Source organism: Colobus angolensis, unplaced genomic scaffold, assembly GCF_000951035.1.
Source record: "Colobus angolensis palliatus isolate OR3802 unplaced genomic scaffold, Cang.pa_1.0 Scaffold654, whole genome shotgun sequence".
In the NCBI taxonomy this organism is placed as follows: domain Eukaryota; kingdom Metazoa; phylum Chordata; class Mammalia; order Primates; family Cercopithecidae; genus Colobus; species Colobus angolensis.
In genome coordinates this window covers 604,450-626,618 of record NW_012120199.1, presented here as the reverse complement: position 1 = coordinate 626,618, position 22,169 = coordinate 604,450, and the positions used below count along the sequence as shown (strand labels likewise).

General features: G+C 42.9%; 1 protein-coding gene across 1 annotated transcript in view; it reads right to left on the bottom strand.

Moving 5' to 3' along the window:
- Nucleotides 1-14,620: 14,620 nt before the first annotated feature.
- EGFR (epidermal growth factor receptor) overlaps nucleotides 14,621-22,169 on the bottom strand; it is a 101,346-nt gene continuing 93,797 nt past the window's right edge. The window contains exon 28 of the mRNA XM_011925699.1: nucleotides 14,621-21,007. Coding sequence (XP_011781089.1) covers nucleotides 20,646-21,007 — 362 coding nt within the window. The 3' untranslated portion in view covers nucleotides 14,621-20,645. The remainder of the gene's footprint in view (nucleotides 21,008-22,169) is intronic.

Genomic DNA, 22,169 nt, shown 5'->3' with positions numbered 1-22,169 from the left:
AGAAATAATATGGGGGATATCACTACTGACCCCAAGGAAATACAAACAAACATCAGAGATTACTATGTACATAAACTGGAAAATCTAGAAGAAATGGATAAGTTCCTGGACACATCCACCCGCCCAATACTGACCCAGGAATAAATTATATCCCTAAATACACCAATAACGAGTTCTGAAATTGAGGCAGTAATTAATAGCCTACAACCAAAAAAGCCCAGGACCAGACAGATCTACAGGTGAATTCTACCAGAAATACAAAAAAGAGCTGGTACCATTTCTACTGAAACTATTTCAAAGAATTGAAGAGGAGGGATTCCTTTCTAACTCATTGTATGAGGCCAGCATCATCCTGATATGAAAACTTTGCAGAGATACAACAAAAAAAGAAAACTTCAGGCCAATATCCCTGAGGAACATTGATGCAAAAATCCTCAACAAAATACTGGCAAACTGAGTCCAGCAGCACATCAAAAAGCTTATCTGCCACAATCAAGTAGGCTTCATCCCTGGTATGCAAGATTGGTTCAACATATGCAAATAAATAAATGTAATTCATCATATAAACAGAATTAAAGACAAAAACCAATGGTTATCTCAATAGACACAGAAAGGGCCTTCAATAAAACTCAACATCTCTTCATGTTAAAAACCCTTAATAAATTGTATTGAAGGAACATACCTCAAAATAGTAAGAGCCATTTATGGCAAACCCACAACCAATATGATCATCAATGGGCAAAAACTGGAAGCATTCTCCTTGAAAACCAGCACAAGACAATGATGCCCTCTCTCACCACTCCTATTCAAGATAGTATTAGAAGTTACGGCCAGGGCCATGAGGCAAGAGAAAGAAACAAAGCATATTCAAATAGGAAGAGGGGAAATCAAACTGTCTCCATTGCAGATAACATGATGCTATATCTAGAAAATGCCTTCGTCTCAGCCCAAAAGCTTCTTAAGGTGATAAGCAACTTCAGCAAAGTCTCAGGATACAAAATCAATGTGCAAAAATCACTAGTATTCCTATACACCAACAACAGGCAAGCAGAGAGCCAAATCATGAATGAACTCCCATTCACAATTGCTACAAATACCTAGGAATACAGCTAATGAGGGAAGTGAAGGACCTCTTCAAGGAGAACTACAAACAACTGCTCAAAGAGATCAGAGAGGACAAAAACAAATGGAAAAACATTCAATGTTCATGGATAGGAAGAATCAATATCATAAAAATGGCCATACTGTCCAGAGTAATTTATAGATTCAATGCTATTCCCATTAAACTACCATTGACATTCTTCACAGAATTGGAAAAAACGATTTTAAAATTCATATGGACCCAAAAAAGAGCCCAAATGGCCAATGCGATACCAAACAAAAAGAACAAAGCTAGAGTCATCACGCTACCCAACTTCAAACTATACTACAAGGCTACAGTAACCAAAACAGTATGGTACTGGTACAAGAACAGACACCTAGACCAATGGATCAGAATAGAGAACTCAGAAATAAGACTGCACACCTATGACTGACTGATCTTTGACAAACCTGACAAAAACAAGCAAGAAGGAAAAAATTCCCTATTCAGTAAGTGGTGCTGTGAGAACTGACTAGCCATATGCAGAAATTGAAACTGGACCCCTTCCTCACACCTTATACAAAAGTTAACTCAAGATGTATTAAAGACTTAAATGTAAAATTCAAATATAAAGTCCTTAGCAGAAAATCTAGCTAATACCATTCAAGACATAGGAATGGTCAAAGATTTTATAACAAAGACACCAAAAGCAATTATGAAAAAAGCAAAAATTGACAAATGTGATGTAATTAAAACTAAAGAGCTTCTGCACAGCAAAAGAAACTATCATCTGAGTGAACAAACAACCCACAGAATAGCAGAAAATTTTTGCAATCTATCCATCTGACAAAGGTCTAATATCCAGAGTCTACAAGGAACTTCAATTTATAAGAAAAAACAAACAACTCCATTAAAAAGTCAGCAAAGGTCATGAACAGACACTTCCTAAAATGTGGCCAACAAACATATGGAAAAAAGCTCAATATCACTAATCATTCAAGAAATGCAAATCAAAGCCATAGTGAGAAATGCAAATCAAAACCACAATGAGATACCATCTCATGCCAGTCAGAATGATAATTATTAAAAAGTGAAGAAACAAAAAATGCTGGTGAGGATATAGAGAAAAACTGCCTTTACACTGTTGGTGGGAGTGTAAATTAGTTCAACTATTGTGAAAGACAACGTGGTGATTCCTCAAAGACCTAGAGGCATAAATACTATTTGATCCAGCAATCCTATTACTGAGTATATACCCAATGGAATATAAATCATTCTATTATAAAGATACATGCACATGTATGCTCATTGCCGCACTATTCACAATAACAAAGACATGGAATCAACCTAAATGCCCATCAATGATAGACCAGATAAAGAAAATGTGGTACATATACACTATAGAATATTATGTAGCCATAAAAAGGAATGAGATCATGTCCTTTGCAGGGACATGGATGGAACTGGAAGCCATTATCCTCAGCAAACTAACACAGGAACAGAGAACCAAACACCGCATGTTCTCATTTATAAGTGGGAGCTGAATGATGAGAACACATGGACACGTGGGGTGGAACAACACACACTGGGGCCTTTCTGGGGTTGGGGGATGGAGAGCATCAGGAAGAATAGCTAGTGCATGTGGGGCTTAATACCTAGGTGATGGGATGATCTGTGCAGCAAACCACCATGGCACACGTTTACCTTTGTAACAGACCTGCACATCCTGCACATGTACCCCACAACTTAAAATCAAAGTTAAACAAAAAAAGCACAAGAGGAGGAATATCAAAGAAAAAAAAAAGACAAGACAAATCCAATAGAAAAAGGTCACAGAAGAAACGTCAATGGATAATAAAGAAAAACATATTTTAACATGTTAATTTTTATATTATGTTTTATGTAAATATAAGCATATTTTTATATAAAAATGAGAAACAATGCCCATTTTTCACTAGGACAAGGCAAAAACCAAAAGCAAAATCCTTGAAGTGACACAAATTATGAAATGTGATAATATTAAAGATTGGCAAGTATGTGAAGAAACAGGCCCGCTTATATCATTCAGCAATTTGAAAGTATCTATTGAAAGTTCAGCATCTCCATACCCCTGGACAAAGCAAGTCCTCATTGTGGTGTTTCCGAGAGAGCATTTGGGAGGTACCCAGGAGATCCAGTTATGTTCACTGCAAAATTATTTATAATAGTGGAGACAGGGGAAAGCCTTCCAAAGGTCTATCAACAGGGAAATAGCTGTGTAAAAGAAGTTATAGTCACACTATAGAGTACTATGTGATATTTAACAAAGAACAACCTAGACTTTTATGTCATAAACAGAGGTCTCCAAGACAGTGCTGAAGGAAAACAGCAAGACACAGAATTGTGATGGAGTAGGTGTCCCTTTCCACCAAAAGAAGATCCAGTAGCATCTATGACATTTCAGTTGTTATGAAGAAGGCTGTACCCATGTACAGCCTATGTTACATGGATGTGCATATCCAAGACTGCAGGCGAGATTGCAGCATTTAGGAAAGTACAGAGTGGTAGGAGGAGGGTGTCCTGCCACTGGGGAGGGGTGTAGGGTACTGATGGATAAATAAGGTGGTCCTGATGCTGCTCAACGGGCAGAGACAGGATTCAGGCCTTTCCTGATGAGTGGTTTTAATTAGAATTGGGCTGGTCATTTCATTTTGCTAAAAGTCTTCCCTTTGATCACTGAGAAGTTAATTTCACAAAACAAGGAGAAAGTCACTACAGGAGCTGCCCTGTTCTGGATCTAAGTGAAAGGATTGCCTGTTCAGTAAAAGAAAGTGTGCTGTGCCAGAGGGTGCAGGCAGTGGCTGTGCTGGCTCAGTCATCAGCCCTTTATGGAGCACTTACTATGTGCTGGTTGCTGATGCAGGCACCAGAGAACTAAAGAGTAATACGGCACAGTCCCTGATTCTAAGGAGCCTTTTTCTAGTCTGAAAAAAATCTACACACTGGGATATTCAATATTAACACGTTGTGTGAGGACAGAGGTACAGGGTGCTATGAAGGTTCTGAGAGGCGGGGCTTAGCCCAACCTGGGGTGCAGAGGTGGCTTTCTGTAGGTGACAGCACCTGTGCTGGGTCTTCGTGGACGAGTAAGAGCTGGATGGCATGAGGAGGATGCTAGCGCATGGCACAGACAGGACACCGAGGTATGGAATGGGCATCGGCTGAGGAGCTTGGGCTTCATCCCCAAGGCAATGTGCGGCTGAAGGAGGTGAGAGCTGTAGTGAGAGCTGGGAAGGGGTGGTGTGGAGGAGGGATGTGAGGAACCCACCTGCAGAGTCAGAAAGACAGGTTGGTGGGCTCACCCAGGATTCCAAGTGAAAGATGATGGAAGGTCTGCATTGCTTTAGTTTGTAATGAAGAGCTAGGGGAAGTCGGGGTTATTTAGGTAATACTAGACCTGGCAAGGTGGAATTCTTTTCAACTGGAGAGAGGTGTGACCTTCTGTAGGAAAGCTCACTGAGGAGTTTTGGAAGTTTTTAAAATAAGTAAATACATCCCTGAGAAAAACAGAACCATCTAAAGAAACCAATATGGCTGTTCTGGAACTCTGTAGTGACTTCAGGCTCATATTTTTAAAGTCCTGTGTGTCCAGGAAAGAGAGGGACATAGAAATAAGCTGCAGTTTCCTGGTAGGGACAAGGCTTTGCTGGCTTTGTTCCTGTTCAATTCCCAGTGTCTAGCATAGTAGCAGGCATGGAGGTGCTTAGTAATAGTCATCAAGAGAATGCACGGATGAATGAACAAGTGGATGGATGGATGGATGGATGGATGAGTGGATGGGTGGATGCATGGATGGATGGGTGGATGGGTGGATGGGTGGATGGGTGGATGGATGGATAGAAGACTTCCTAGTGGCAAGATATGAACAAATAGTGTTGACCTGGGTAATATCCTAAGTAACTTTTGTAGAAAATGCTCAAAAGGAACAAAGTAGATGTTTAAAGCTATTTTTGGAAAGAAAGTATTGCCATAATGAATGGGTGCTGAAAGATGACAACCCCTTGAGTCCACAGCCCCCTGCTTTGGACTGAAAATGCAGGCCTGTGCAGAAGTATAGATGTAGTGGAAGCAGCAGAGTGAAGGGACAGCGAGCAGGCCCAGAAGAGGAACCCTTCAAAACGCAGGCTGTAAGCCACATCCATGGGTCATGGCAGAAGCCTGAATGGGCCCTCTCTGTTCCCATCTGCACACAGGCTCCAGCAGTCACTAGGGCACAGGTGGCATCTGCACTGCAGTGTCCTGGGAGTTTCCTGTGTCACTTCCTTCTCAGCCTGTGGGTCAGAGCGAGTCATGCGGCCCACCTGACTCTGGGGCAGGGAAGCGCGACCTCCCCATGTGCAAGAAAGGGAGGCACAATAGGGAAGCTTGCGCTCTAGCAGACTCTGCCAGGAGTACAAAAAAATTGGTTTAAAATGCATATCCTTTTCCCCTTAAAGTGATGTTTAAAAAATTCTTTATTTTTAGAGTGATTTTAGGTTCATAGCCAAATTGAGCAGAAGGCACAGAGAATTCCCATACAGCCCTTGTCCCCCTATATGCACAGCCTTCCCCTTATCAATATCCCGCCCCAGAGAGGCTCACTGGTTACAATATATGGGCCTATCATGATCTCCCAAAGTCCATGGTTTACATGAGGATTCTCTCTCGGTGTTGTATACTCTGTGGGTTTGGACAAATATATCCACCATTATAGGTTCATACAGAGTAATTTCCTGCCCTGAAAATCCCCCGTGTTCAGCTGATTCATCTGTTCGTCCCCACTGGCTCCCTACTAGCACGCATCTTTATACTGCTTCCCTGGTCTTACCTTTTCCAGGACCTCATTAAGGAGATCTTTATATTTTTCTAGACACAGAAGTATGCTGCTTTATCTTCTGTGTAATGTCTGTACTTTTTATAATGAAGAATGTTCTCTTAGAGCCCATGCTGAGTTTTTGATTTGTTCTTTAACATGGAAAGAGTCAGCCTATACTCCTGCTTTGTTTTCTTATGTGGTTAATTATTCTTTTCTTTAAAAATTAAATAACGTCAAATGGTCTTCTTATCAATCTTTCTCTTTATGCCTTTGGAGTTTCATGCTGTGCATTAGGATCATCTCCCCTTCCTGAGATTCAAAAATATTCACATACATTTTACTCAATACTTTGACAGTTTACCAGGTTGCAGGAGATCAGCCTGGTGGTCACCAGTTGCCTGTCAGGTGAGGGTGAGGATGTCTCTGCCCAGGGCTCTTTGCCAACTTTCGTGTGTGTGTGCGTGCACATGCAGACAGGTGCGTGTGTGCACATGTCTGCATGTGTAAAGCTTTGTTTTGGAGCACTGGCCTAGGTATTTCCACAGTGCTGAACACCTGGCTTGGCACAGAGTAGGCCAGTAAATGTGTGCTGTGGTGGACTGAGCGTCTTCAGCGCATGCTGGCATAAGACTGTGTGGATCTGATCGCTCTCAGGGAGCCCTGGGTCCTGGTCTACCCCAGAGCTGACTGGTTTTGGTTTGGGGTTGGTGTCCAGGCAGTGTGGTAGCTGATCTCCAGGAAATATCCAGCTGTGGAGGCGTTGGTCCCCAGCAAGGTTGGTATGACTTTTCCCTAATGAAGTTCTTAGGAAGGTAAAACACTGATGTAGTAGATCTATGATACTGTGTCCAAAACAGCAGTGTAATATTGCACTTTAAATGTTTCTTCATCAGTAAAATGGAAACAATAATTTCTGTCTTAGATGTGCACTCAAGACAATATCTTGTCTATATTAAAACTCTCTCTTTCTCTATATATAATCACTTATTGTTTCCTTAGTTACAGTTCTTTCACTATTCAATTAGAACTTTACTAAATTGTTATATGTCTTTCTTTTGGTTAAGGTCATAGATGAAGTTTGAAATCATCCTTCATTCTGGGATGCTAGTGGGCCTTTCTCAACTAAGGTCCCAGGACAGAACTAAGCCCTACAAAAAATAAGTAGGTGACCGTTGTTTCTATTCCCCCAGGAATGATGCATAACTAGCACAATTCTAGAAGGGTAGGAGAGAAGGTATTGATTACTTTCAGTAGATTCCTGCATGCATCAGGGATAAGTTCTCTTGTGGGACTGAGAACATCCAACACCCTGCTGCTTCAACTCCCTTTTAAAAGCACATTGCAACTCTCTGTTGCTGGTTCCTGTAGCCAATAAATTTAAAAATATTGTTTGTTTCTTAGGACTTAAAATGTGTTGTATTGAAACATTGACCCATCATGGCTGAGACTTGGATCAGTATCTCACTTCAAGAAACAGGACTCAAGCTGGGCGTGGGCACTCATGCCTGTAATCCCAGCACTTTGGGAGGCTGAGGCAGGTGGATCACAAGGTCAAGAGTTCGAGACCATCCTGACTAATATGGTAAAACCCCATCTCTACTGAAAAAACAAAAATTAGCTGGGCATGGTGGCTGGTGCCTGTAGTCCCAGCTACTCAGGAGGCTGAGGCAGGAGAATCACTTGAACCTGGGAGGCGGAGGTTGCCGTGAGCTGAGATCGTGCCCCTGCACTCCAACCTGGAGAGAGTGAGACTCCATCTCAAAAAAAGAAACAGGACCCAAACATACATTCTAGGTAATTCTTGGCTCTCCCTTACACGGTTGGGTGCATATACTTTGATTAAAGTCCTCTATCATTCTTTTTTCTCTTTCATCCTCAAATAAAGACACCTCTCTGTTATGGACTGAATTGTGTCCCCCCCAAATTCATATGCTGGAGCCCTAATTCCCAAGGTGATGGTATTTGGAGATGAAGTTTTTGGAAAGTGATTAGGGTTAGAGGAAGTCATGAGCATGGAGCCCTCAGGATATGATTAGTGTCCTTATAAGAAGAGACACTAGAGTGCTCTCTTTCTCCGTCTTTCACCAGGAGCCCAATCAGCCAGCATCTTGATCTTAGACTTCCAGACTCCAGGACTGTGAGAAGTAAACACTACTATGTCAGCCACTGGGCCCACAGCGCTCTGTGAGTGCAGTGCCAGCTGGCTGACGCCCTCTTACACCGGTGGGGATCTCATCATGTGCCTATATGGGCCGTCCTGGTCTCCCAGGAGCCAGGGCATTCCACTGAAGTGGTCCCAACAGGAAACACACACCCCACCACCTTGGCCCATTAGGTCTGCATCGCTTCCACTCAGGGCTCCTCCACAGGGAGGTGTGCGACAAGGGTTTTGTTCTGGGGGAGAAAGATCAGGAAGAAGAGAAAAGTAAATAAGAAATTGCTAAAAGTTCTGCTACAAGTGGAAGGAAGGGGAAAGGCCATGAACAGACACATAAATGTTTTCCTATTACAATTGCAGAAGTAATATGTATTCATTATAAAAATTCAAGCAACAGAAGTGTATCCAATAAGAAGTAAAATTTCCTCTTTGTCATTTCGTTATTTCACATTCCACTCCTTACTCACCAGAGGTCTCCACCATTAGTGAATTGACATTAATATTTCCAAGTGGTTTTCAGATTGTACACACACACAGGTATATGCACAAATAGAAGCTTTTTTTTTTCAAAACAAAAATACTATTCAGTAACTTGTTTCATTTAAAACTCTCTCTAAGATATACCTCCATGCTATTGCAGATGCATTTATTATTATTATTTTTGAGACGCAGTCTCACCCTATCACCCAGGCTGTAGTGTGATCTTGGCTCACTGCAACCTCCGTCTCCCAGGTTCAAGCGATTCTCCTCCCTCAGCCTCCTGAGTAGCTGGGATTACAGGCGCCCGCCACCACACCTGGCTAATTTTTGTATTTTTAGTAAAGACGGGGTTTCACCATGTTGACCAGGCTGGTCTTGAACTTCTGACCTCAAGTGATCTGCCTGCTTCGGCCTCCCAAAGTGCTGGGAATACAGGTATGAGACACCACACCTGGCCGGATTTATTGTTTTATCAACTGCAGAGACTTCTATACTATGATGCTCCATGATTTATGGGATAGTTTCCCTTTCAATGGGCATTAAATGTTTCCATTTTTTCTCCATTACAAATTGTGGTTTAGTGAACATTCTAGTTTATATGTCTTTCTATAGTTGAATACGTTCATATAATTTATCTTTACAAGTGAAGTTGCCATATCAAGAAGATATACAAATGTAAAATTTTATTTGCCTTCCAAAAAGTTTACAGTAATTCACATTCCCACCAAAATGTGTGGTGAAAGGTTATTCTGTTTTAAGTGGCATTTCTTTCATTGTTAGTGAGGTAGGCTATATACTCATTAGTGCTATTTGCTATTTGTATTTTTTCCATAGATTGTCCATTGATACACTGTCAAAGTTTTAATAGTGATTAAGGTTTTTACAAATTCATTGGAATTCTTCACATTTTAGGGTATTAATTGTTGATATATCTTAAAAGTTTTTCTCCCTGTATATATATTGGCTTTTCTTCAGTGGTTAGTTATTTTTCCTTTAAAAACTGAAAAACTTTGGATTTTCTTCTTGTCCGTCTTTTTCTTTATGCCTTTGGGGTTTTGTGCTATGCACTAGGATCACCTCCCCTTCCTGAGATTCAAAATTATTCACATACATTTTACCCAATACTTTTTTTTGCTGTTATGTTTAGATCTTCGGTCCATCTGAAATTTGTCTTTGGGTAGAGTGTGAAATAGAACCATAATTAATTTTCAAATGTATAGATGTTTTCTCTAAAATCATTTACTGGGTAGTCTGTCATGTCCGCCCATCTGGAGATGTCCTCTTTATCATGGACACATTCCTATGCACATGTGTCTGCTTCCAAGCTATGTTTCCATTAATTACTGTGCAGATTTAGTTATTATAGTTTTATATAGTATATTTTTATATAATTTCTTCACTACTCAATTGTTTTCCAAATGTTGTTGGCTACTGTGGTACATTTTCTCTTCTAGATTCCAAATTCTAAAACTTATACTCCCCAAAATAACCACTGAAATTTCCATTTGAATTGCACTGAATGTATGTTATATTTAGGGATAATTGGTGTCTTTACAACATCGTCTTCATATCCATGAATGTAATGTATCTTTTTAAGTCTTCTTTTATGCCTGCAAAGATTCTTAGTTTTCATTTTCATATTATTCTTGCACATTTAAGTTTAATTCTAGGTATTTTGTTGTTTTATTTCCTATTTTAAATGGAATTCTTTTCCATTATGTTGTCTAATAAATGATGGATGGTATGTAGAAAAACTACTGATTTCATTTCTATGCGCTCACCCTACTGATTTTCTTGTTTAATTTTGTTTTCAGCTAATTATTTTGGGAGAGGCAAACTTCTGTTGTAAAGGGTCAGATAGGGAATATTTTTGGTTTTGTAGGTCAAAAGATCTCTGTTGGAACTACCCAACTTGCCACTGTAGTATAAAAGCAGTCATAACAGACACAAATAAAAAGGCATGGCTGTGTTCCAATAAAACCTTATAGAAATAGGCTGCTGGCTAGATTTGGTTTTCTGACTATATTCTAATGATGCAAATACATCATGTTTAAGTAATATGTCTTCTCTTGTCCCCCAAAACACTGGGTTTCTGAAGAGTGTTGAATAACAGAGGTGATAATAGTTATCATTGTCTTGTTCTGATTTAAGGTGCTAGATAGATTCTTGGTATTTCACTCTTATGTTTGATGTTTCTTATTAATTTTTGACAGATACTTTAATCCAATAAAACATGTTGTCCTCTATTCCCAAGTGACTAAGAGATTTTAACAGCAATGTGATTGGGTGTTATTGATGCCTTCTGAACATGTGTTAATATTAACATTTCACCGATTATTTTCCTTATGTGTATAAACAAAATGAACTATCTTTTAATTCCTAGAATAAATAATTCCATTTCCTACATTTCATTTAGGATTTCTACATCTACATTCGTAAATAAAGCTATAGTTTTCTTTTTGTAGTATCTGTCTGATTTTTAGTACTATTCGGACCTTGTAGAATAAACTGAGAAGCTTCCTATCTTTTTGTGTTCTGAAACACTTTAATACAAAAATTAGCTGTTCTTTGAAAGTTTGCAAGTACGCTCCAAAACCATTTGGACTTGGTAAATGTTTCAGCAATGAGGCTTGCCCTTCCAGCGTCTTCTGTGTCATTGATCTGCAGGAGAAATGCTGTCCCCTCCACATATCACATCTCTTTGTCCCTGACCCCTAAAGTCTGTGTGTGGCACTGGCCAGTGTTCCCTTAGACTTGTCCTTGGGAAGCCAGTCAGCCCAGGCAAAGTGCAAGTGCAGAGGGCAGATTTGTCACTGCATTTCTGCTTGGGTTCAGGAAAGGTTAGATTATACAAGAGAGAAAGATGGAAGGAGATGGGTATGGAGAAGCTGAAAGGGTGACAGGAGCAACCTCTTTAGAATGAAAATAGTCAGTAAGGGGTGGCCCCAAGCCATCTGGAGTGAGAGAGGAATGGCTCTCCCAGCTCTCACCTCCACTCCCTCTGAGATAGAGCTGCACTGGAGGTTTTAAGGGCATTACTGGTTCAAATAAGGGACTATGCAGTTTAGAAAAGTGAATGGATTTTTAGGCACCTGAAGGCTTTGGGCCTTCCACTTCCTGTTGGGTTTTCAGGTGCCATTTGCCTGGGCATTGCCGCCTTCAGTCCTAAGTGATGCTGACCCTGGATTGCAGAGCCCCTGGCTTCCCCAGCTCCCCTTCCCCATCTATGGGCTACGCCCTTTCCCTGGGGGTGGGCAGAAAGGACACAAAGATGCCAATCTGGGGCCTACCTCTCTGTCTTCTGGGCCATGCTCAGATGCTGGGAATGTGGGGAGTCCTTGCCGAGTGGCCCCGGGCTGTGAGCCTGTTCAGAGCTTTCAGTGTGCACACCTAGAAGCTCAAGTTGTAGCCCAGGGTGGCCCACTGTGGGGCAGGATTAAGTGACAGGTGAGAACCGAGGGATGGGCAGTGCAGGCTCACTTCAGATCTACACGGGGGCAAGGAGCTGAGGACCGGGAATGCCCTTTGCTTGAGCTCAGAAGGGTTGACTCTCAGGAGCAGGATAAAAAAGAGCTTTCTGTTTCTTTCAGAACCCAGTCTCCAGGTTTTCTAGCCCTGCGTCCAGGTAGGGAGAAGAATGGAAGGCAGAGGCCACAGAAGGCAGTGAGGGCAGGACTGGCCTCCCCAGGGTGCATGTCCCTGGGGCTCAGAGGTGATGAGCACAGAAGGGTGAGGGTGCTTCAGGGCACACATTTATAAATTGCAGACATCTGCCCATGGGCTCCCTATCATGCTTTGTTTATTGTTTTTGAGACCAGGGCAAATACCAAATGTGATCTTGCTGCTTCTTGGCTTGAGTGTTTAAAGGTCTTTTCTGGAGCAGTGGGGCCTGAGCCCTAGGAGAGGTGCACCCACGGCCCGATAGGAAGAGCAGCTCCCTCCTGCGCGTTGGACTCTCCATTCTAAAGAAATTGCCCCTCTCCCCACACAGGTATGATGACTTTTATAGGATTATTGGCCCAAAGGGAAAACCTCTTCCAGCTGAAACCCCATCTGCACCCAGCTTCAGCTGGAATTGCAATGGTCAGCGACAAGACAGTGGTGCCACTGCGTCTGCCCTGAGGTGAAGGCTGTTCAGCGGGATGGCCAGCCGTGGCCTCCACTTGGGGGAACATTTCAGGCTCAGAAAGCCAGCACCCCACAGTACTCCCCACACTTGCCTCATCTGCGGAATCCAGCCTTTCTCTATATGGACTAAACTCCCTAATTGAAGGCTTTGATTATAACAAACCTGCGTGTGCCTGAGGTGTTCCCAGGCAGCCAGGGTGTGGAGGCTCAGGAACTGACAGAGGAGTGGGTGGAGGCGAGGCCCAGAGGCCGGCGGGTTCCCACATGGGATGCTGGGCCTTGAGCAGAATGCTGGGAAGCTCCAGATTTTCTCATTCTTCGTGGACCTGGCTATTCTGAAGTCCTGCTTCCACATGGAAATGTGGTTTACTCTCAGCCCCATGTTTGTGCATAGGCAACGGATGGCATTCACCAGGAACAGCACAAAAGCAAAGCTGCGATCTTCCTGGAAACAGAATCAGCACTGCGAGCATTAGGGGTGGTGTGAGCTGGCACAGCCTGCTTCCTGCCCTCACTTCTGTGTGAAAGAAATAAGTCAGGGTACTGTGCAGCCACCGGCTGGTGGAGGGAAAGGTGCTGGAGGGAGAGGCTTTATGAAAGTCAAAGCCACCAGGAGCCCCAGGGCCATCCCATCAGGTCAGGCGAGCTGTCTGGTGCTGGTCCACTCTCCGATGCCCATGGGAGGCACCCTGCCTGCCCTCCTCGCCCTGTGCATCCCCACCCAGCCTCCTGGCTGCTTGGCCCTTGATGCTGGGTTTTGGGAAGCTGTTCTCTCCTCTTCGGTGGCATCATCTGCTTCATCAACAGGTTTGCTTTTTCTCAGGTGTTGAGTTCAAATCCCCTAACTCTACTTTTACAGCTAGAACTGAGAAAACTTTCCATGCTCGTTTATCTGTTTAAGCATTTAGACACATAACCTGAGTTTTTTATAATATGCCATGTAACGATGTTCACGTGGTCCCATAATACCATGTTTTCACTGTATCTTTTTAATATTTAGCTATGTTTTATATATACAGATCCTTACCATTGTACTGCAGTTGCCTGCAGAATTCAGTATAGTCCCAGGCTGTAGAGATCATTAGCTTAGGAACAACAGACTACACCATATAACTTAGGCGTGTGCCGGGCTGTGCCATCTAGGTGTGTGAAGTACACTCTGTGACGCTCGCACAGTGATGACATCTCCTAATGATGCGTTTCTCAGAACATGCTCCTGTGTTAAGGAAGCCTGACTGCAGTCTGAGCTCGATCTCCCTAGAACCCTCCCCTGCCACACCATGGCTATTCCCGATGTGCGGGTAGTGGCTTCATTACATTAAACATGGCAGTGAGAGGAGAGCTCCTGCCATGAAAGTTCTGGGTGGAGGGTGGGACCGCCCACACGTAAGGGGGGTTTGCGGGGAGTGAGTGGGGCAGCTGAGTGGGAGGCCCCATGCCCATGCTGAGACCCACTTAATTCCTCTGATTTTAAGCAGAATCAGGGTAAACTTCTACTTATTTTGGTGCTTTGAAGAAACAAAACCTGGGCTTGCCATAGAAAAATCTGTTCCCTCAGGGAATTCCCTCTTGGCTCTGTGAAGGAGAAAAACTACGAAGGGATCTTGGGAATGAGGGGTCTCAGGGGCACTGGAAGGTCCTGGCATGTGACGAGCTTGAGTTGCAATGTACCTGAGAGCCCGAGGGGCTGGCCCAGGCACAGGAGGAAGCCTCTGAGCTGGCCTGAATTTTTTTTCCATTAAAAAGTTATCTGGTTCCTGGGGTGTGATGGTGATGGTGGGAGAGGCTGATAGGGAAAGGGGGGCTCTCTGTACTTTCTGCTCAGTTTTGCTGTGAACCTAAAACTGCTCTAAAAATAGTTTATTAATTTTTTAAAAAGTTATCAGGAAAGAACATCTACAGTTGGTTAGATATGATTAATAACTAGTACCAAAACGACTTTGTTAACAAAGAATACATTATTATTATTATAAAATACTCATGAGTAAAGAACAATGAATAATATACACCTAATTTTTTAATACTCAATGCGCAATCAACATTTCTGATCAACAGTATAAACCATATAAAAGAGAATTCTGCTTTTCATTTGTACAAATACTGCTTTCATCATTGCAAAACTTTCAAGGTTAAAACGTACCATATGTCGAAGCTACAAAGCTGTTGCTTGAACATTTCTGAAACGAAGTTATTGCTGTCTATTGTTAGTCGGTTACATTGTCACCTCTAACACCAGTCATCAAATCCACAGGATCTCTTAATTTCCAAGAGATTGTATTGTACAGCAAGATTATTTTTGTGGCCAAATCAGGTCATAGGATTCCTTTTTTTAAAAAGATAAGTAAATGCATCCAGAAATGTATGCACGAATTTATGTTTTCCCCATAGTTTTATCTGCTAGGTGACAGGGTGGAGCTTCTTAGTGCTTCTGCTGGGAATTCAGATAGGATAGACTTGCAGCCTCAGAGGACACACTGTGGGTAGTGCAGAGAGACATGGAAGGAAAACACACTGCCTGCTACAGTTTTCATCCCAGGTATAATTTGTGAAGAATGTATAACAAATGTTTCTTAAAGCATGAATCCTCTTCTTGAATTCTTGTTTTTATAAAAGCCATCCAACCACTTACTTAATCCTCTTGAAATCTGCCTTTTGTAATGTAACTGATAGGTCAATGTTTTCTTTCACTGTGGGAAATAAAGCGTACTTTGTTGCTTTGGGCAGAGCAACAATGTCAGCTGCATAAGTATCAGGAATATTATATTTTATTACTAGTCCACCCTTAATAAAGAGAGCAAGCTTAGGAAATGGAAAAGAGGTGTCTGTTTTATATTTCCTTTGCTTTTCAACCATTGTTTAGACACTCTCCCTTCCAGTGCTTGGAGAACCTTCATGGAAACTCTGTTTAGGTTCTTGACTCTTAGCGACAGATGCAGAGGTCTTTGTGTCTCAGTTCTCTAGTACTGAGAATCACATACTCCTGCAGAATTTGCCTCCAAGTCCAAGTCCTTGTGGCTAATCCCTAGGCCGGTAGTTCTCAGCTTTGGCTGCACACTGGAATGACCTCAGGAGCTTTAAAAACTACAAACGCTGGGGTTTCAGCCCCAGAGATTTGCCTTTAATTGGTCTGAGGTGTAGCTGGGCTTCAAGCTTTTTGAAAGCTTCTCAGGTGATGTCACTGCAGCCAGGGCTGAGTAACTTCTTTAGGGTGGCTGGGCCCAGCCTCGGTAAGACTGTTGGTGAACTAACCAAAGTGTGCTGAACATTATTAGGGCTCTCCATATATGACTAGTTTACACTGATAGATGCATATCAATTTTAAATATAAAAATAAAATAATTTGCATTGAAATCACAGTATATATATAAACCAACAAAATGCTATATTATTGCTTTTCTTACATGTACTGGGTCACACTGGCAGATGATGAGGGTATGGCATGCAGCTGGATTTTTCTAGTTGTAACAACAGACAGTGAGCCCTTTCCATTAACATTGCCCCAACAGACTCAACAGAACCTGCCTCAGACCAAGCTAAATGCGACTTCCATCATCTTTTAAAATTTTCTAAGTATAAAAACGATGCTTCTCTTCCTCACCATGACAATGACCTAGCTTAGCTCCCCAATGAGGTTGTGCCTTTTTGTAAGAGAGAGAGAGGGCTTTCCTCTTGCTTCAACTTAACCCTTTTAAACAAAGATTTCCGTTTCAAATTTTGATTCTATTGCAGTCTCTCTAAAGTAAACTGTGTTTCCTTTAGTAGAAAAATGAGTTTCTAAAAATATATTGTACAAAGTTCAGTGCTACATAAAGAGGACGATATCCCACAAAAAAGTTACAAAAATAGATTTACATTTAAAAATCCTGTCTGTGTCTTTAATAGTACAAAGCTGTACCCCTGGTACGGCAGGCGTGGCTGGTGAGAGAGGCAAGGATTTCTGTTCTGTAAGGTTTTACAGCCCCCAGACAAGGAAATGTGAGCAGATCATTATATTGCAATAAAAGTGTATGCTTATCACAAGAAAGAAATGCAGAGTAGACGTTGAGGGCAATTTCAACAGGTGTTGCCTACGCGGAATAGCAGCTCATTCACAAAGGAGGGAAGAGACTGGTTTCTATAACTTACTTAGAGAATGTGGAGGGTTCCCAGGGCTTTTTCAAGGCTCCAGTGGGGGTATTTGCCCCTTTCCAGCTGAACTGCTGGTGACGATGATGAATTGGAGGCTTTTGGAATGACCACTAGCAGCCAAGTCTCAGGCTTATCAGTGACTGCAAATTGTTCTCTCCACTGCACATGGGAATCTCTACCTTACCCAGCCTTTTATTCTACTCTAACTGGGGGCCCTGGTACAGACCCACAGTCCTGTACAACTGAAGACCCTAGAAATAAGGGTTTCAACCCTGGTTGCCCATTAGAATCATGAAAGAGCCCCTTTGGTCTGCAGAGACCCCAAGCCCCTTCTTTTGAAGCTTCACAGGTGATTCTCTTCTGCCTGAGGGGAGGTGCTGAGTTCCAGTCACTAACCAGCCTCATCCTACGCAAGTGCAACCAGAGGCCTAGTGAGAGTGGCACTGGGTCGGTGGCCCCCCAGCGAGTGCCAAGCAGACCCCCACCAGGCCCTTCCTTTAGGCCAGAGGTTCTGGAAACTTTGATGAATGTTGCAATAACCAGGGGGTGCTCTGAAAAGGCTCTACGGCTGGGCTGCACCTGAGAAAATCAAGTCACAATCTTTCTGGTTGGGACCAGGAGATTCCCAAGGGCAGTCACCCTTGAGAACCAGTGCCTTTCCTGCTAAGCAATCCACAGTCCCCTTATGTCTGCAGTTGTGAGGCGGAGGTGGTAAGTCACAACATCAAGAACTTTCAGCAAACACCTAAGCTTTGTTGTCATCAGCTGGAGTGCAATAGGATGCGTCCACAATGCTCCCCCTTACAACCTGGACTCACAGCGAATATAGAGTTTAGAAGACTCATCCCTTCTTTGATCCCTCATGGGGTGACAGGCATGGAGCAATTAGAGCAGCTCCTTAGAGATGATGCAAGAAGACGCACGAAGGCTGGCGGCACCTGTGAATGTGAGCTCTCAGCTCCTTACTTTCCTTTGACCCCTGTTTCCAAAGGCCACATCTGAAGCGGGGGTCATGGGGTAAGGTCTTCCAGGAACCTGAGGAAGAAACAGCCGACAGGCTCCCTGTAGGGTATTAAGGCCAGGCTATCAATCAGGAAGACCTTCAGGGATGGAGTCCAAGCTTTGAGAACTGACAAACAGGGCTGTTAGGTGAAAATCATGGGACTTTGGGCAGCTCCTCTCCCGAACTGCCCACCATGGTCGCCAGATCCGTGGAGAGGCCAATGGCTTTGCGGCTTCTACCAGACAGAACTGTGCCTCCCTGGACAGATGAAGTGAGAACTATTTTGGGAAGTACAATCTTAAAATTAATACATTTAGCAACTAAACTTTATGGTGGAAAATTAAAATATGAAGGAGAAGCTAGAATAGCTGTTGCTCTTTTATTATGTTAGCGTTTCAAACTACAAAAATACTAGAATTTAATGCTACAATGTGACTCGCTTACAGCTGACCTGCCTCATCAATCATCTGCTTCTTGACACATAAGTGACAGCAGAATGTGAGTCCTTCTGTTTCCCAGTTCTGACTGAAATATTTGTTTGTCCTGAGGTGAATGAATAATGGAAGTGGTTTACTGATGATAAAAAATCTCAGATTCTTAGAAATGTTGTGTAGTCTTCTCACTAAGCATGTGCAGAGATGATAGCTCAAAATCCCTGTGGGGGATGCAACTTTTAGGGATCTTGCGGGATGAGCCAAGCTCATCCCCTGGCTTAGAGGGAGCAGGTTGCTAGGGCGACTGACCTCAGCCTTATGCGGACTTCAGCAGTGAAGGCATCTGGCAGCTGTTTCTTTGATCAGAGTGCCCCTGCTGCACCTGTACTTTCCACCTCCCCTGTGGCTGAGACCTGGTCATCCTCCTGTGTGGCCTCCCTGATGAACCTTCCAGGTCTCCTCAGGATGGACCCAACCTTCCTGCTCTGTGCTCTCACCGTGCCTGGCTGATGGGTCCTGTCTAGCATTTGTCAGGTTGTTTTAAGGTTAGCATCTTTGAGTCCATTTCCTTTGCTAAATTGTGAATTTCTCAGAATCAGGGACTATGTTTTATTTATCTTTGTATCTTTCATACCCATACCAGGTTAGTATAGGTGCTTAGGGGTATTTGAGAGCATAATAGAGTGGAAATGAATATAATTTTATTTTCATTGAGACAAAAATCACATACTTTCTTAACAAAGCTGTAGGGGCCCTGACTGATCTGGGAGTCAAAAAATACTTTAAAAGCAAAAGGAACATTTTGTATGTGTGTGTGACTGAACATAACTGTAGGCTGAAAATATTTTCTGAACCATTTCTTCCTTGATAAATCGGATGGGGTGGATATTGACTAGGGGAGTTTAAAACACTGTTTACAAAGGGCTGCTGTCAACCAGTCAGGTTACAGGGCACACACAGATTAAGAAAAAAGGTGGGATCCTAACTAGCTGAATCTTCCAATTGTAGAGAAATTATTTTAGCAAGGAACTTTTTTTCTTCTAAAACATCTGCAAATTTTGTGAAAGCATTATCAATTTCAAACCCTAGTTTCATATTTACTACCTGAATTCCACATTACTCATAATGCCACTCTCATTCGCACCTGTAAAATGTCCCGTTGTGGCCAGAGCTGTAAGTGCTTGAATAGCTGACTCAGGGAGGAGACGCTTTTTGTTTGACAAAGGGTAAGGATGGGGTCTGGGGGCAGCTGACCTGGAGGGAACATATACTCTTTGAGTAAATAGCTTTTAAAGTGAAGTAAAAGGAGAAAATTATCTTCCATGAGTAACCCAAACTAATTTTGGGGGGTTGGGGTGATGGCTAAAGGAGATTTCAGAGCAGCTTCATTTTTGTGGTCTCCTGCTCTATGCCCCAAAGGACCTGATGCATTTCATCTGAGCCTCAAATTAGGAGATATGTTTTTGCGAGAACAAAAGCGGTGTTATCCTTAGGTATTCCACATTCTCAGCTGTGGGCTATTGGTCTGAATGCCGATGAATCCAATGTGGGCTGGAATCCGAGTTATTGTTTGATGTGTCATCCTCTCTTGCTGATTTCATGACAGCAAGACAGGGGCAGCATACTGAGTTTCAAAACAATGGAATGGAAGACAAACAAGTCAGTCTAACGCTCACAACTGGAAACCACTAGTCAACCAGTGGGGAGTAAGTACCGTAGGGATATTTTTACAAAAGTAAGTCTAAGGAAGAATTCTATTCCCTCCATTTCTTTTTTGCCCAGGAAGGGACAGAGTGGCTTATCCTATTGTACCTGCCATGACTTGATACAGTACCGATCTGGCCTGCTGGGGCCATGAAGGGCTTCTTGGATCTTTAGTGTTTTGCGGTGGAAGCTTTGAAGCACAACCACTGGAATCAAGCGTCCACTGGAAGACTTGTGGCCTGTGCTCCTTGCTCACAGTTGGGCCTGGATGAACTCAGGGTGGCAAGTGCTACCAGCAACCTTCTTCCTTGTTGGAAGAGCCCATTGAAGTAAAAATGAATAGTGACAATGAAAAACTACAAGATCCCCAATCAATAAAAATCCTGACATATACTTTTTTTTTTTTTTCAAATATACCTCCTTGAAGGATAAACTTCTGCTCAAAGGGACAATATTCTTGCTGGATGCGTTTCTGTAAATGCTTCACAGTTTGAAGACAAAGGAATGCACCTGCAACTTCCCAAAATGCGCCCGAGGTGGAAGCACTTCCTGGCTGATCGGTGTAAACGTTGTGAAACCAGTCTGTGGGTCTAAGAGCTAATGCGGGCATGGCTGTTGGGATGGAGGACCCGCTGTGGCTTGGTCCTGGGTATTGAAAGAGTCTGGATTTTTAGGGCTCATACTGTCCTCCGTGGTCATGCTCCAATAAATTCACTGCTTTGTGGTGCGACCCTTAGGTATTCTGCATTTTCAGCTGTGGAGCCCTTAAAGATGCCATTTGGCTTGGCTTCCTTGGGAAAGAAGTCCTGCTGGTAGTCAGGGTTGTCCAGGCTAATTTGGTGGCTGCCTTTCTGGGCCCAATGAGCAGGGCTGTCAAATGTGCTGTTGACACAGGTGGGCTGGACAGTGTTGAGATACTCGGGGTTGCCCACTGCGGTGCTGTGGGGGTCCTGGTAGTGTGGGTCTCTGCTGGGCGCAGGGTTCAGAGGCTGATTGTGATAGACAGGATTCTGCACAGAGCCAGCGGGCCTTTTGGGAATGGACTGGTTTATGTATTCTGAAAGTGGAAAGAAATCAGAGGTGAAGTAAACAGCAAAGCACCATCCCATGCAAGATCCCCGGGTTCTGAACCCTGTGAATGTCTTCAACAAGGAGATTATGACAGGGAGCAGGAGCCTTGGGAGGGCCCTCTTGCTGTTGCTGCAAAAGAAAGTGGGTTCTTTCCTGCACTTCTCAAAGTAATGGACACATGTGTCTTTTGTAAATTTAAAGTTCTCAGAGGATAGCCTGCCTTGAGGAGAGTGTGTGTGTGTATGTGTGTGTGTGTGTATGTGCATGCATGTGTATATGTATGTGGGGTGTGTATGTGGTATGTGTGTCTTGTGTGCGTATATGTGTGTGTATGCGTGCTGTGCGTGTGGTGTATGTGTGTGTAGTGTATGTATGTGTGTGGTGTGTGCATGTGTGGTGTGTATGTGTGTGTATATGTGGTGTGTTTGTACATGTATATGTATGGTGTGTGTCTATGTGTGTATGTAAGTGTGGTGTGTGTGGGGTGTGGATGTGTATGTGTGTGTACATATGTGTATGTGGTGTGTGTACATGTGTGCCTGTGGTGTGGGTATATGTACATGTATGTGTGGTGTATGTGTGGTGTGTATATGTTTGTATGTGTGTGGGGTTTTTGTGATGTATGTGTGGTGTGTATATGTGTATGTATGTGTGGTGTGTGTGTGGTGTGGGTGTGTATGTGTGCATACATATGTGTATGTGGTGTGTGTACCTGTCTGTGGTGTATGTGTGTGGTGTGTGTACATGTGTGTGGTGTGTGTGTATGTATGTGTGGTGTGTGTGGTGTGTATGTGTAGTGTGTGTATGTGTGTATATATGTGTGTGTATACATGTGTATGTGTGGTGTGTGTGGTGTGTATATGTGTGTGTATGTGTGTGGGGTTTTTGTGGTATGTGTGGTGTCTGTATACATGTGTGTGTGGTGTGTGTGTGGTGTATGTGTGTGTATGTGTGTGCATGTGTGTATGTCTGTGTATGGTGTGTGTGGTCTGTGTATGTGTGTGGTGTGTGTATATGTGTGTGTATGTGTATGTGTGTGTATATATGTGTGTGTGTTAACAGGTTGTGAGTGTCTGGATAAAGCTTAAAATTTATTAATATTAACTAATATTTAATTATTTAAATATATGTTTCACAGGTCAAGAATA